Source organism: Spermophilus citellus, assembly GCF_964194105.1.
Source record: "Spermophilus citellus genome assembly, chromosome: 17".
NCBI lineage: Eukaryota > Metazoa > Chordata > Mammalia > Rodentia > Sciuridae > Spermophilus > Spermophilus citellus.
In genome coordinates, this window is record NC_138199.1 from 10074955 (window position 1) to 10091488 (window position 16534).

A 16534-nucleotide genomic window follows, 5' to 3' on the forward strand; every position below is an offset into this window, starting at 1 on the left:
TTGCTTGTTTCTGTAAGGTTCATGGGAATGCAGCCCACCTGTTCATTTACATATTGTCTAGGCTGCATTTGGGCTACAATGGCAGAGTAGTTGAAACAGACAATATGACCTGCAAACAAACCCTCAAATATTTGCTCTCTGGCTCTTTACAGAAAAATTTGGGTGACCCTCTAATCAAGTGTAGTATTTCTATAACATGCAGGCAAATCACCCAGACAGCTGAAGATGGAGATGCTGATTCACGGGTGATGCCAATTCTGCTTGGGGTCCTTGGGAGCTAGAGCATTGAGGATAGCATCATGTAACAGGGCTTGTGTTTGTGGCTTGTTTCTCTTGGACTTTTCCTAATCCCTGATGACTCAGAAACTCTCAAAAGTCTGGACTAGACACAGTTGAAGAATAAATCACTTTATTAGAAGAGGTTCAGTACTACAAATTCTCCTACCAGAGTTCCCGGGCCCAAAAGCCAGCTCAGCTTCACTTTTAGGCACCCTTCTCTCATGTCCCATAGGGGAATCCCACAGAAGTTGAGTGCTTATGATTTCTTATCTAAGTGTCTGTGGTCATCCTCACCCACCTGTCTGACAGGGAGCCTCTGGCCTACCCGCTTTTCTTGTTTTCTCAGAAAGCTAAATCTGGAGAAGTAAGGCTACTCCAGCTAGAACCCACTTGGAAGGATTTTCCTTAGTCTTCAAGTTGAAAGTCCACACGTAAGTGGGTCCCCGCTGACAAGTCTTGTACACTGGACAAGAATAGACACTGCGGCAATCCTGCTTGTCTGCAGGAATGGCCTTGATGAACATCACAGGCATGGAGGGTGTCAGGTCCTTCAGCTTTGCCTCTGTAATGATCCCAGCCTGAGGATAAGAACATGAGAAGAACCATCTTAGATCAGACCCAGAGCCCAGCCAGCCATCCTTGCTTCCGTTAGAAGATCCAAGGAACGAGAGAGTGGGATGTCCTTGGCTGCCTTTCTGCCTGCCCTCTTCTGGTTTCTCTCTATCACCCACAGTGGAAGGCATCTGATACTGGGAAAATGCATTTCTATCTTTTCAGGCTAAAATCACCTCTTGATATAGAGTTCCAGAAGTTTTTTATTTATTATTGGTGCTTGACTTTGCCCTAGTTTTCTCATTCATTCGTTTTTATAAGACTATTGAGTGCAGCTGTTTGATGGATGTCATACTAGGTGTTGGGAATTTAAAGAGGATGAAGACACAGATGCTAACTGTGCAAATGCTTTAGCTCTTAAGGCTTTGGTTATGTGCTGTTTCTGCGTCTCTTCAGTTTCATATGCGATTTCATTCACTTCTAGATTATGTCAACTTTTTGAGCAGAGAGAGATATATAATCTAACTTTAATCATATAATAAAGATATAACCGTTTTTAACTTTCCAGATGGAGCCTCCCTAGAGTTTCCTTCCTTCCTTGTAGCATTCTACCACTGAACTATATCCGTCACCCAACTCCCTATGATTTTCTGAGATGTCTCAATAGAGTTATCTAGTTGACTTGAGTTTTTTCTACTAGTCCTGAGAAATGTTTTGAGGAACAAGAGAGTCCCTTGGTTGAATAAATTTGGGAAATGGTGCTCATCACACCACTGATATGTACTTGAAGCTTGATAATGTATACTTGCCACACTGAAGGCAAGAAGTTCTTGCAGTAAAGATGAATACTTTAACTATATTTAACCTAATGGTTACAGGGTTTCTTTTTGGGATGATAAAAATTATCTTTTCTAAACAGGACCACAGGAACCCTCCCACCCACTTTTTTTTTTTTTTCATAGTCTGTTCATCTCATAGATGCTGCTGTTTTATGGAACATACTTTGGGAAATGATGATCCAGAGTGATTCACAAATTCCTTAATGCTGTCCATGTTGTGTTATGTCTTGTGAGCTCCTATGTTATAGATAGTGTTTGTTTTGTTTTCATGAAGTTTATTTAAAGGGAAAGATGTGCCTTTTCAGTTCATTTAGAGGCTGATACAAGGCATGGTGAGTACCAGAATGAAAATGAGCAGTGGGGGCCCCCTTGTCCTCCAAAATTTAGTGTTTATGATAAGGAGTAAGAACAGGGATAGAACTTTTTTTTCTTTCTTTTTTTTTTTTTTTGCATACTCTAAAACCAACCCCTTTCAATTTGTTTGGTTGTTGTTCTTGGTATTGGATATTGAACCCAAGAGTGCTCTATCACCAAGCTATACCCACATTTTTAATTTTGAGACAGGGTATCACTAAACTATCTAGGTTGGCCTCAAATTTGTGATCCTACTACCCCAGCCTTCTGAGTAGCTGAATTTACAGGTATGCCCTCACACATTTGGCTAAAACTAATCCTCTTTAAGTGTAAAATTCATTGGTTTTTAACATATTTACAAATCTGTGTAATCATTACCAATCATTATTCAAGATCATTTTTATCATCCCAAAAAGAAACTCTGTAACCGTTAGCATTTATTATTAGCACTGGTTGAATTGGATATTCAATCCTGTTTGCTTTTGTTTCATATATTTTGAGGGCTCTTTTGTTAGGTGCGTATATGTTTATACTCATTTTATCTTTTTGATGGCTTGACCTTTTTGTCATAAAATGTCCTACTTTGTCTCTAATTTCTCTCTCCTACATTTTCTCCAGGAATGCAACAGTGTTTGTCTTATACAGTCTATTGTATCTGATAATAGTTTAGTCCCTACGCTCTTTTTTGGTTACTGTTTTCATAGCACATTTTCTTCCATCTGTTTACTTTCAACCCATTGTGTCTTTGAATCTTAAATGTCTCTTATAAACAGCTTACAGTTGGATCATGGGTGGGTTTATCATTTGTTTTTTAAAATTCATTCTGCCTTTTCATTATGAGGATTAGTCCATTTATATTTAATGTAATTACTGATTAAATAGGACTTAAGTCTGCTACTTCAGTATTTGCTTTTGTTCCTCATTCTTCCACTTGTGTTCTTTCATGTTCATAGATATCTATCTAGTATCACCCTGATACCAAAACCAGACAAAGACACATCAAGGAAAAAAATTGAGACCAATATCCCTGATGAACATAGATGCAAAAATTCTTAATAAGATACTGGCAAATTGCCCACAAAAACATACTTAAAAGATAGTGCACCATGATCAAGGGGGGTTCATCTCAGGGATGAAAGTTTGGTTCAACATATGGAAATAAATAAACATTAATCACATCAGTAGACTTAAAGACAAGAATCACATGATTATCTCAATAGATGCAGAAAAAGCATTTGATAAACTACAACAATTCACTCACGTTCAAAAAACAAGAAAAACTAGGAACATATCTCAATATTGTAAAAGCTGTATATGCTAAGCCCAAGGTCACTATCATTCTAAATGGAGAAAAATTGAAAGCATTCCCTCTTAAAACTGGAACAAGACAAGGATGCCCTTTTGCAACTTCTATTCAACATAGTCCTGGAAACTCTAGCCAGAACAATTAGAGAAAGAAAGGGATACAAATAGGAAAAGAGGAACTCAAAATATCCCTATTTGTTGACAACATGATTATTTATTTAGAAGACCCAAAAAGCTATACCAGAAAACTCCTAGAACTCACAAATGAATTCAACAAAGTTGCAGGATATAAAATTAACACCCATAAATCAATTGTGTTCCTATATCAGCGATGAATAAAAATTAAAAAAGAAATTAGGAAAACTATCCCATTCACATTATCCTAAAAGAAAATAAAATATTTGGGAATCAATCTAACAAAAGAGGTGAAAGACCTCTACAATTAAAACTACAGAACACTAAAGAAAGAATTGAAAAAGACCTTAGAAGATGGAAAAAGATCCCCTGTGTTCTTGGATAGGCAGAATTAATATTGTCAAGATGGCCATACTACCAAAAGCATTATAAAGATTTTATGCAATTCCTATTAAGGTTCCAATGATGTTATTCACAGAAATAGAAAAAGTAGTCATGAAATTCATTTGGAAAAATAAGAGGTCCAGAATAGCCAAAGCAGTCCTCAGCAAGAAAAGTGAAGTAGGAGGCATCACAATACTAGATCTTAAATTATACTACAGTTATAGTAAGAAAAACAGCATATTGGTACCAAAACAGACATGAAGACCCATGATACAGAATAGAAGACATACATACAAACCTTCATAAATACAGTTATCTCACATAGACAAAGGCACCATAAACATACATTGGAGAAAAGATAGCCTCTTCAACAAATGGTGCTGGGAAAACTGGAAATCCATGTGTAATAAAATGAAATTAGACCTCTATCTCTCACCCTGCACAAAATTCAACTCAAAGTGGATCAAGGACTTAGGCATTAGACCAGAGACCCTGTACCTACTAGAAGAAAAAGTAGGTCCAAATCTCTATCATGTCGGCTTAGGAACTGGATTCCTCAACAAGACTCCTAAAGCACAAGTAAAATCAAGAATCAATAAATGGGATTTTTATCAAATTAAAAAGTTTCTTTACAGCAAAGGAAACAATCAAGAACATAAAAAGAGAGCCTACAGAATGGGAGAAAATCTTTACTACCTGCACCTCAGAACATTAATCTCTGGGATACATAAAGAACTCATAAAAGTTAATACCAAACAAAACAAAACAAAACAAAACCCCAAATAACCCAATCAATAAGTGGGCAAAGGACCTGAATGAACAGATACTTCACAAAAGAAGAAATATGAATATATGAAAATATATGAAAAAATTGTTCAACATCACTAGCAATTACAGAAATGCAAATTAAAACTATACTGAGATTTCATTTTCTCTAGTCAGAATGGCAATTATCAAGAATACAAGTAACAATGTTGGTGAGGATGTGGGGAAAAAGGCACACTCCTACATTACTGGTGGGACTGCAAATTGGTGCAATTACCCTTGAAAGCAGTATGGAGATTCCTCAGAGAACTTGGAATGGAAACACCATTTGACACAGTTATCCCCTTTCTTGGCCAAAGGACTTAAAATCAGCATAGTATAGTGATGCAACTACATCAATGTTTATAGCAGCTCAATTCACAATAGCTAAGCTATGGAATTAACCTAGGTGCTCTTCCACAAATAAAGAAAATGTGGTACATATAAAGCACAATGTGGTATGTTCATATATGAATATCCTACCAGTGTAATTCCACATCATGTACAACCACAAGAATGGGAAGTTAAACTCCATGTATGTATGATAGGCCAAAAGGAATTCTACTGTCATGTGTAACTAAAAAGAACAAATTTCATTCTGCCTTTTCATTATAAATTAGTCCATTTATATTTAATGTAATTACTGATCAAATAGGACTTAAGTCTGCTACTTTGGTATTTGCTTTTATTCCTCAATTCTTACATTAGTCTTCTTTCATGTTCATAGATATCTTCTAATTCACTATAAAATTATTTCACAGTGGTTGCCTTGGGGATTATAATAAACATTCAACATATAATAGTATACCTCAAATTAATTCCAACTTAATTTCAATAGTATATAAATCCTTGCTTCATTCCCTCCCTCTGGGTTATTTTCATCATTCAAATCACATATTTATTTATATATGTATTTTATGCCTATCAACACAGATTTATAACTATTGCCTTATACAGTTGTCCTTTAACTCAGGAGAAAAATAAAGGTTATAAATTAAAAGTGCATCCATACACTTATACTTTTTTCTTCAGGTAGACTTGAGTTACTGTCTAGTGTTCTTTTGTTTCAACTTGAAGGATTTCCTTTAGTATTTATTTTTTCCTTTTATTAATTGGTTCTTTTTCAGTTATACAGAACATTAGGATTCATTTTGATATAATTATAAAATCATGGAATATAAATTTTTCTAATTCAGTCCCCAGTTTCCCTTTCCCTTCCCTCCTCTCTCCCCCATTCCCTCCCTGTACTCTTATTTCCCTCTAGTATTTCTTGGAAGGATGGTCTGCTAGTGACAAATTCCTATTTCTCTCTTCTCCATCCTGGAAATGTCTTATTTCTTCATTTTTGTTTTGCTGTGTATAGACTATCTTTTCTTTTAGCTTTTTGTCTATGTAATCCTCCTGCCTCTGGGACTCATGGTTTCTGATGAGAAGTCAGTTATTATTCTCACTGATGAGAATGAGAGATGAGAATGGTAAGCAATGAGATGATTTTCTCTTCTGCTGTCATGCACAGTGGCACAGGCCTATAACCCCAGTTACTTGGGAAGCTGAGGCAGGGGGATTCTAAGTTTGAGGCCTGGTTGGGAACTTTTTGGGTCTCTATCTCAAAATAAAAAGGGCTGGGGATGTTGCTCAGCAACAGAGCATTTGCCTAGCTTGTTTGAGGCCCTGGTAGTACCCCCGACACAGACAGACACACACACACACACACATACACACTCACCACACACACACACTCACGACACAGACACACACACACACACACACACACACACACACACACACCCCAAAGAAAAGAAATGGCTACAAAGTTTCTCACTGGCATTTAGCCATTTTTTCTTGAATAACTCTTTGGATTGCTGAAAGCCTTTGATTAGTTTCCAGTTTTGATAAAAGTTCATTCTATTTTTTTTTTTTTGCTAGTACTGTTTTATGGAAGGGAAAATTTTTGGAGACTTCCTGACTCTTCCATTTTTTTTCTGTATGTATGGTAGTGAGGATAAAACCCAGGGCCTGACACTTGCTAGACAAGGGCTTGCTGTACACTGAGCTATATCCCAAAACTGACTTTCATTTTTTGCTGACATCTTTCTGGGATAGAACACTTGAAAATAAGAGTTAATGGGGGACAGATGTTGATTTTTGGAAAATTATAATTTGCCATAAGGTATGAAAAAATGAGAGGTTAGTGATTAGAATTGACATACTTTTTACTCTTCCAGAGTGTTACTGCCCTTCCTTCTGGGCTTCTTTCCTGTTTCCCTTTTTGTACTTGTCTCATTTTGGTGTTCTTGGGGATCCTAGCTCAGTGCCCTGGGCCACCGTGCACCTAGTAAAATCTGTATGAGATCTCAATGGACAGACTTCTACAAAGGTTCAGATGGAGAGAGAAACCCTCTTAAAATGTGGGCTGTTTGAACATTGTTTGACTTTACTGTCCTTTCTGTTGGCTCTCTCATTGTTTTCCTAGGACTGGTCTAACAAATTGCCGTATGAGCTTTGGTGGCTTAAAATAAACAAACTTGCTTTCTCACAGTTTGGGAGGGAGGCTGGAAGTCTTAAGGAGTAGACAGGGTGGTCCGTCTGGAGGCTCTGAGGGAGAAACTTCTATTATCTGGTGGCTGCTGGTAATCCTTGGCATTCTTTGGCACCCACATCACACTCACCTCTGCTGCTGTATTCATAAGGCATTTTCTTTAATCTCTCCCCAAGGACTTCTTGAAGGGTCCAGTCATTGGACTTAGGGTCTGTGGTTATCCAGTATGGTTTCATCTTACATCTGCAAAGACCCTATTTCTAAATAAATAAGGTTTCATTTTTCTTCTGGGTGATGTGAATTTTGGGGGGGACACCATCGAACCCTATACATTTTCATATGCATATTCATAGAACTTCCTGTGATATTCAAGATCTTTTAACAGTTTTGCATGGTTAGATTAGTATTGTCTTCTGGGAATAGTTTAGTGTCATCCACTGAGTGGGATACGGCACTAGGTAGACTTTCTAGATCATGTGTATACCAAGTGTAAACTTGCTTTAGAGTTATCCTTTGCTCATTTGGTTACTTCAGCCATCTGTGCCTGTTTGCCAGTTTCTTAACTGTGACTAAACATCTCCAATCTATGGTGACGTGGCTAATTTTTATTAGCTTTCAGAGAAGATTTTTTTTTTAAATTCACTTTAGATGACATCTATGGGCTCTTTTTTTGCTGATATAGAACAATATAAAAGGCAGAAGGAATTCCTGCCTATCTAGAGCTCATAGATGGGGAAGGTGGGACCAGAGAGGTTAAAGAATATCCCGAGATCACATGGCAGCAGAGATGCCTGTCCCTAGCACTTTTCAGCACAGTCAATGTGCCAGGCGTCTTTCAAGAATCTTACATAGTACCTTCTTCGATTTTCAGTGTCTCTACTTTCCCATTTAGAAGTTGAGTACACTGAGATCTTACGAGGTAAAACGACACTCAAGATCACAGAGTTACTAAATGGTGGTGATGATTTTCAGAGTGAGCCAGTCTGGCTCAGAGTGCTCGCTTTCAGCCGCTCTGTTCTACTCCATCTGCAAAGTCTATGTTCTCTCCACTGCCCTTGACTGAGTAAAAATGACCTTCAAGAAAGAAAGGTTATCTAGGTAGGAAGATTCAGGGGCATCTCCTTTAGTAGTCAGACTTTATGGGAGGCAAAATTTATTTAATCAACCCACCAGAGAATACTCCTTGGCTCGTCCCAGGCCTTACCTGTGTGTCCCAGCGGGCACCTTCCATGAAGAGGCCGTGAATGTAGGCCCCTTCCCGAGGAGGACTCCGGAACTCCTCTCTGTTTTTCTTTGTCACATCACACTGCAGGGCCATCTGGTCCAGTGGCCACTCGTTCTTACGAGCCATGGACTGCATGATGGCAGTCAGGAAGGACTGGGGATTGAAGAAGCCTGTCAGCCACACAGTGGAGGGCATTGCAAAGTCACCTGTCCACGTCTCCAGCTCCTTGATTCTGTTGAGGAGATCTAGAAACCAGGCTGACAGGCCTGCTGTGGAAGGGTAGGCTCGCCTGGCCCAGGGCTCTGGCACCATATCTAGGTACAGGGCGTTCTGTAAGTTTTCCATGTCGCCGGTCATGGTCAGCTCCCCCTGAAGTGAGAGAGTGAGAGGGGGAAGAGTAAGGGGACAGGAGGTCCTTGGAAACAATCTGCCTCAGATTCCTCTGGCTCCCCCACCCAGGCAATGGGAGGTGTCACCAGTGGTGGATGCCACAAGGACTGTCCTGTTCAGTATTCTTTGCAAAGTCTGTGTCACACAGTGTGGTCCTTAAAAACATTCCCTGCTCCAGCAATGTTAGTCTCAACTGTCTGCTGATAGTGTTTTGGAAAACACAACCTCTTCCCACTGTGGACCTTAAACCATCTGTGAATGATATCTGCTACAACCTTACTCCAAAGCTTGACTCTCCTGCAGCCCTCCAGGCTTCTGCTTGCAGCTTAGAAACACAGAAGCCAACAGATGCAGTGGCACACGCTTGTGATCCCAGCGGCTGGGGAAGCTGAGGCAGGAGGATCTCAAGTTCAAAGCCAGCATCAGCAAAAGTGAGATGCTAAGCAACTCAGTGAGACCCTGTCTCTAAATAAAATACAAAATAGGGCTGGAGATGTGGCTCAGTGGTCAAGTGCCCCTGGGTCCCTGAGTTCAATCCCCAGTATCTGCCCTGCCCCCCACAAATAAAGAAATACAGAAGCCAAAGCCTACAAAGACCTATTTCCTCTAATAGATCAGGGTGATGGATATATACAGTCAACTTTAAGGGGATCCTCTTTCAACTGCTAGATGGAATTTGTAAAGAAGGGTTTACATCAAAAACCATCTTTAAATTAAACTTTGCAATTTTGGTTCTGTCAAGATTGTGGCAATTTCTTGAAGACCCCATCTCTTTTTTTCTTTTCCTTTCTATTGTTTTTAATTTTTTTATTGGTGCATTATAGTTATACATAATAGTGGGACTCATTATGCTATATTCGTACATGCACATAACCAAATTTGCTGTCTTCTTCCCCAATACCTTCCCCTTTCTTCTCCTCTTCTCTGCCCCAGATCAACTTGTTCTTCTCTACTGATCTCCCATCATCATTGCTATAATTTTAATTAGTGCATTATCATCCTATATAAGTGGGCTTAATTGTGGTATATTTGTACATGCACATAGCATAATTTGCTAGATTTTGCTCCCCAGTACTTCCCCACACTCTCCCCTCCTCCCTTCTTCTTCATCCTGAAGGCCCCCATTTCTAATGCAGTGGTTCAGGTTGCTGTGAATTATAAGGGTACCCTGCAGGGTCTGGCTCACTCTGTAAGTGCAGAGTGCCAGCCTGTGAGCAAACCGTCTCCCTTGGGGTCTGGACTTGCCTTTGCACTTGCTTGTGACTTGCCCTGTAGAATTCTGGGTCCGAATCTTTGCCTTAACTTTTGGAACTGTTAAAAAATGTTAAGTGCACCTACCTCATGATGAATGCAATTCAGTGACCTGAATGATATCCACAGACTCCTGATTAACAGAATGTAGATTAAACTAATAGATTCTTTATGAACTTCACATAGATAGTTATCACACACATATATACATGTTTTTAAAAATTTTGTGTTCCTGGTGATGGCATCCATAGCCTTGTGCATGCTAGGCAAGTGCTGTAGCATTGAGCTACATCCCTGGACCTTCCTTTGTTTTGAGAGAGGAGCTTTCTAAGTTGCTCAGGCTGGCTTCAAGCTTTTGATCATCCTGACTCAGCTTCCTGAGTGGCTGGGATTACAGGTGTGTGCCATTGCTCACGGTTTACACATACTCTTTCTACACTGTAGATTCTAATGGCTGAACTCTTTTAAAGTATAAATATCTTAACATTTTAAAGGAAAGACAGACATCCTTAATCAGATCAGTGCTAGATGGGTCAGTCTAAATGAGTGAATACAGCCTGAATCACAGATATGTTACCTTTCAAGTAAAAGGACTCTATTAACAGTGATAGAAAATAGGTTTCCCCCTTGTGCCTACTCAGATTTATTGGAGTAACTGACCAGAGCAGTGAAGGAGTCTGAGGCCACATCAAGGCTCAACAGGAAGTACAAGGGTACCACATCTGCCACCAAAGTTATTACTTTTAACTACATTCAAATTAGGTGAACAGGTTTCTTCTGGTAGATTTCCTGAAGGATCTACTGAAATGAATACTGTTAGGTTAAAATAGAAAAATATTGTTCTTACTATGTGGAATCTCTATATCTGAAAAGAGGATGTTATTTATTACTTGTGTACTTGAACCCACACAGGACTTCTGAGAATTCTGAGATAATATGGTCTTTCTCTTGTCTGGAGTTATATGATAATTTGTTGTTATAATTTATATATGAATTTAAGTTTTCCTTCAAATATCCAATTATTTAATAAAATAACATGAAGTTTAAAGATTAAATTTAGTGCAAAGAAAAAAAAAATCAACGATTATGATTGTCATACCTTTTGTTGCATGAAACTCCTATCCTCCCACTACTTGAGGACCTTCATTACAATGGTGAACAAAAGTAATGAGGGTGGACATCTTTGCTTTGTTCCCAGACTTAGAGGGACACATTTAATGGACTTTAACCATTAAATACAAAAATTTCTTAGGTGTTCTTCAAGTTGACGAAATGACCTCTTTTATCTGTTTTTCTGATATTTAACAACTGGATGTTAAATTTTGTCAAATGCCTTTTCTGCATGTATAAAGATGATCACATATTTTTTCATATAGTACATTAATAGGGTGAACTTCTTGGACTGATTTCTTTTTAATGTTAAAACCAAACTTGCATTCCTGGGATAATCCCATTTGGTCACACTGTATGATCCTTTTCTTATATTGTGTGATTTGAATTATTAACATTTGGCTAATTTGTGTCTATGAGGAATATCGATCTATTATTTTCCTTTCTCACAATGTCTTTGATTTTGAGATCAACTTAATTCTGTTCTCATAAAATTTATTGGGACGTGTTCCCTCTGCTTTTTTTTCCTCTCTTCCATTTTGTTCTTCTCTTCTTATCTTCCTCCTCTTCTTCCTTCTTTCCCCACTCCTCCTTCCTGTTTTATTAACATTGCTGGGGATTGAACCCAGGTCATCATACAGGGCTAGGCATGTGCTCTACCACTGAGTTACACCCCAAGCCCATAACTCCTTTATTTGATGATCTCTCTCTTCACCAGTACCACATAGTCCTAATATAAAGCAAACTTTGTTATTTTATTACAGCAGCCCATGCTAAGACAACCTTGGGGAAGAGAACCAGGAGAATTTAGTGGGGGAAGTAACTGTGGTGGACTTAAAAAATGACCTTGAATGGGTGGGGATGTAGCTCAGTGACAGAGTGCTTGTCAGGCATGTTCAAAACCCTGGGTTCCATCCCCAGCACCACACATACACAGCACATGCATGTACACACACAAAGACCTTTAAGAGCTACAGCCATTTTAGGAAAGAGGATGAAAGTTCCCTTTTAGAAGCCAGATGGGGGGCTGTTCTTTATGGGAAAACCACCTGATACAAGGCAAATCCTTACCCACTGTTCTTGGCCATACACTGCAGTGCCCAAATAAAAATGTTTCAGGTCTACCATGTCTGATATGACAGTCACTAGCCACATCTGGCTATTTAAATGCAAATGAATTAAATTGTAAAATTAAAATTTTTGTTCCCAAGTCCCATTAGCTACATTTTTTTGCTCTAGCCACATATGACCTTATTAACACAGACTGTTCAGAAGCTTTACAGGATAACTCTTTCTCCGACAGAAAGACTGTTTCTATTGGTCATGTGAACTGTATTATGTATGTTTTTGCCAGGCCTGTGTTTAATAAAAATGTTTTTGTACGTATAATATCACTGTTTGCTTGACAATCTGGTGAAAATATATATACAAAAGTCATGATTTATTACAAAAAACAAAGTACAAAGGAGTTAATAAAATATAGGCCATATTGATTTTTTCCTTTAAAAGTTTTCAGTAGCCAGTATATGTCCATGGTTATGAAATATTTTTACAAACAATACAGCAATATAAATAATGCTATCAAGTTTGCTTTTCTACAAAATCATTTTGGGTATTATTAGATTGAAGCGCATCTATGGAAGTATGTTGTATGTATGTCATCTGTCATGTGAGTTGAGGGGGAATAAAGGACCTCACCCTGGAGTTGTTCTATAACATGACCCAACAGGACTCACAGTGTGTCAGGTCCTAGACTGCTAGCAGCACTGGAAGGGATATAAAGAAAATGGCCCAGTCTTTGACAACTCTGCCAAAGTGGGACAAACACAGACGTCAAATGGGTCCCTGGACACTGCCAGCTGCCAGTCATGTGCTTATACAGAGAAGTCCTTTGTTTTTGATTATCTCCGGGGGCTAAATTGACACTGAGTCTGTGTTACCATGACTCAGAGAAGCCATGTAAACTCTTGTGTTTTGTTGCAAGAAGAAATTATGTGCTTAGAAAAGATTAAAATGCATGTAATGCAGAGGGCTTTTAGGACAGTGAAAATACCCTGTTTGATACTATGATGGTGGTTTGATACATATGATATATGTCATTATTTATTTGTACAAATCCATAGAAAGTACACCAAGAGTGAATCCTAATTGAACTATGGATCATGACTGATAACAATGTGGTAATGTAGTTCCTCCATTGCAGTGAATGTATCAGGAAGGGGGAGGGGCACATGAGAAATCTCTGTATCTTCTGCTCAATTTTGCTGGGAACTTAAAATTGCTCTAAAAAATAAGATCTAATTTAAAAAAAATGTAATACAACACTTAATTTTTAACACCCTTCAGAAATCTAAACTCATTTTGATTGCAAAGGAACATAAAATGTGTGACTTTGCTTTCTTAAAAATTTCTCACATCTGCTTTTAATAAGATTATAATTTATTCCGACAGTGATTTTGCACTTACTAATTGAATGTGCAAGTGGTGGAAACTTCAAGAATGTACTGTCTCTTTGGTTTCCCCAGTTTAATGGGGATGCAGAAATGATTTAGAAAAAGAAGAAATCATCCACCTTAAAGTTAGGTTTCTGAACTCAGGAGTTTTCATGATCTTGAGCAGAAGTAAAGAAGTAGTTGAGAAAAAGCAAGAGAGAACCCCACCCCAAACCCCAGATCATTAAATATATCAGGCTCCTCTCCTGTGGAGGAGAGGAATATGCCCACAAACCCTAGGCCATTACATCCTGAAAGGTGTCTCAGAAAAAGAAATTAGTTTCCCGAAATGTTAACAGATCTGTGGAGGCAAGGGTGGGTGGGACAGGAAGATTCTGTGGCCAAACCCTGAATATATGGACCCATCTTAAAGGCTCAGACTACACTACAGTAAAGAAACCTGCTTGCATACACTCAATCATAAGTTTCCTAAACTCTTCTGGTCTGGATCTAGGTAATACCAATTAACATCCGCATTACCTGCTCATGGGTTGAGGCCACAGAAAGAAAACTTAAAATGCTGGACTTTGAAGAAGATGCTACATTCAGGGTGCTGTGACATTCTTCCTTTATTTTCATGAGGCAAGGGAAACTGGGAGAACTACAGGGTCCCTGGCACCTTTTCCTGGCTATGATGAAGACTGTCTAGCTTCGACCTTAACTACTTATTCATCCCTAAAAATAAATGCTTTCATGATATTTCTTTGGTATAATACAGAAAAAAAAGAACCCCAAACCTTATTTTTCCTGTAGACTTTCACTCCTTTAAGCCAGGGAGCTTGTTAGAAGTTCTGATTCATAGGCTACAGTCCAAACCTAAGGATTCAAGTTTCTAGGGGTGAGGGGTAGGAAACCTCCATTTGGAAAGGGTTCCTCTGGGCATCTCAAGCAGGTGATGCCCTGGGCTTACAGCCATGCAGTAGCATTCAGTCTACAGAAACCAGGGACAGGACAGCAATGCCCAGAACAGCTCCCTCCTTGAGGGTCTCCATGCTACACCTTGTCCTAAGGGTTAGCTGCCTTCAATTCTGTCTTCCGTAGGGAGATGAAATTGTAGATGGTTATTTATTTATGTATTTATTTGGTACCGGGGATTGAACCCCAGGGTACTTTACCACTGAGCTACATCCCCAGATCCCCAGTCCTTTTTATTTTATTTTAAAATTTGAGTTAGGGTCTCACTAAATTACTGAGGCTGGTATTGAACTTGTGGTTCTCCTGCCTCAGCTTCCTGGGTCTCTGGGATTACAGGGGTGAACCACTATCCCCTCGGAATATGTTCTTGGCAACATGCTTTAATTTGTATAAGACACGGGGACGTGAGGAGATTGGAAGGAAATAGAAATGGTAAGGGTCCCAACACTTTCTGTCTGGCTTGCAAACTAAGTTTGACAGCAGTGGTGCATCTTGGGTTTGTGGGAGAGTGCCAGATGACCAAAGGCACATGGACCAGGGCAGCTTAGTAGGTGATGATTAAAGAGCCAAAGCAAGCAAGGCAACCCTCCCTTCCAGACCTGAACTATTAAGTCAACGCAGAGTGTGGGAGTGAAGACCAGAACAGATTCCAGCATCAGCAAGTCAGACTTCATGTCTGAACATCTTTGAACATCTTTACTTATTTAGAAGCATTTTTTTGTTGTTGTTGATCAGCAGAGGAAATTAATCACTAAAGCCTAGAAATAGTCTGATGCCATCAAACATTTGAATAATGAAAAATAGTTGCCCAATCCTGTCCGTGTCTCCATCTAAGATATCACTCCCCAAGTGAAAGGGAATGCAAGCCACAGAAGTGAGCCATTAGCCTTTAAGAATAGATTCTGGGCTCCTCTGCTTTGCGCCTCTGAAGCCTCCTTCTCTTGTCACCTGTCTTAACTTATCCTTCTTCCAAAGCCTCCTCCTTACCACTTCTATGGGGGCCTTTCCTTATCTCACACACCTGTTCTCCTTTCTTCTCTGGCTTCTCTCTATGTGACATTTAATTAATTCTGCCACGTATTATAATCCATTTGATTGTTTCCCCAAGACTGTCCTTCTGGAAGGTGAGGCTCCACTTTCAGTCTCCTGAGACTTGCTTGGAGAGCTCCTCTGTCAACATAGCTTGAACTGGACTCCACCCCCTGCCCCTCCATCTTTGCCCAGCCATGATCTGTGATTCATGACACAGAGTCACAGCAAAGGCTCACAGAAGAAAAATGCATGTGAATGAATTGAAAGTTAAATGGCTAAATAGGCTGCATCCAATTGCATCGATTCAATAAGCTAAGATTGAAGCAAAACTTCTGAAGATAATTGCTAATATATACCTGCTTACCACAGTAACGGAGACGCATGACAGGCAAAATCCTTATTTACATTTGAGATTGTTAAGTAGCATTTTGTATTTCATTTGATTATTAGCTGGTACAGGATTTGGAAACACTGGCAAACTCTGTGGGTCTTCAACATCCCATTCTTTTCTCATCTTTCTTCTCATTTTTCTACATCCATATTGGGGGGAAGAGAAAATTAAAAGGTTTCTTTAAAAAAAAAACCCTAGTAATCTAGATTTTGTAGTTTGTTTCCTAATTTTTATATGTCTATATGTGAAAAGCTGACAACTGTTCTTTCTACACACATGGGGCCATAACTCCAAGAGCCAGACACGAAGCCACCAGCAGTTCCACACCCAGACCTCCAGGGCTCGTGTGAGTTTTCATCATCAGCTACAAAACTAGGTTCTTACTTTCCCTCTGTTTGGGATTACGGTTACTATTTTTTATGACACTGGGGGGTTGAATCCAGGACCTCATACATGATAGGCAAGTGATCTGCCATTGAGCTACTGTCCCAGACCCAGATTACAATTCTTTTAATAAACATGCCAGTGTAAATGGAC

The 16534-nt window shown here is 39.1% G+C and overlaps 1 protein-coding gene across 2 annotated transcripts in view; it reads right to left on the reverse strand.

The window, feature by feature from the left end:
• Positions 1-629: 629 nt before the first annotated feature.
• DNAH9 (dynein axonemal heavy chain 9) overlaps positions 630-16534 on the reverse strand; it is a gene marked incomplete at both ends in the record, with an annotated part of 338928 nt that continues 323023 nt past the window's right edge. For both annotated transcript variants that reach the window (XM_081272229.1, XM_081272228.1), the window contains 2 exons: positions 630-857; positions 8396-8785. In XM_081272229.1, coding sequence (XP_081128355.1) covers positions 630-857; positions 8396-8785 — 618 coding nt within the window. The remainder of the gene's footprint in view (positions 858-8395; positions 8786-16534) is intronic.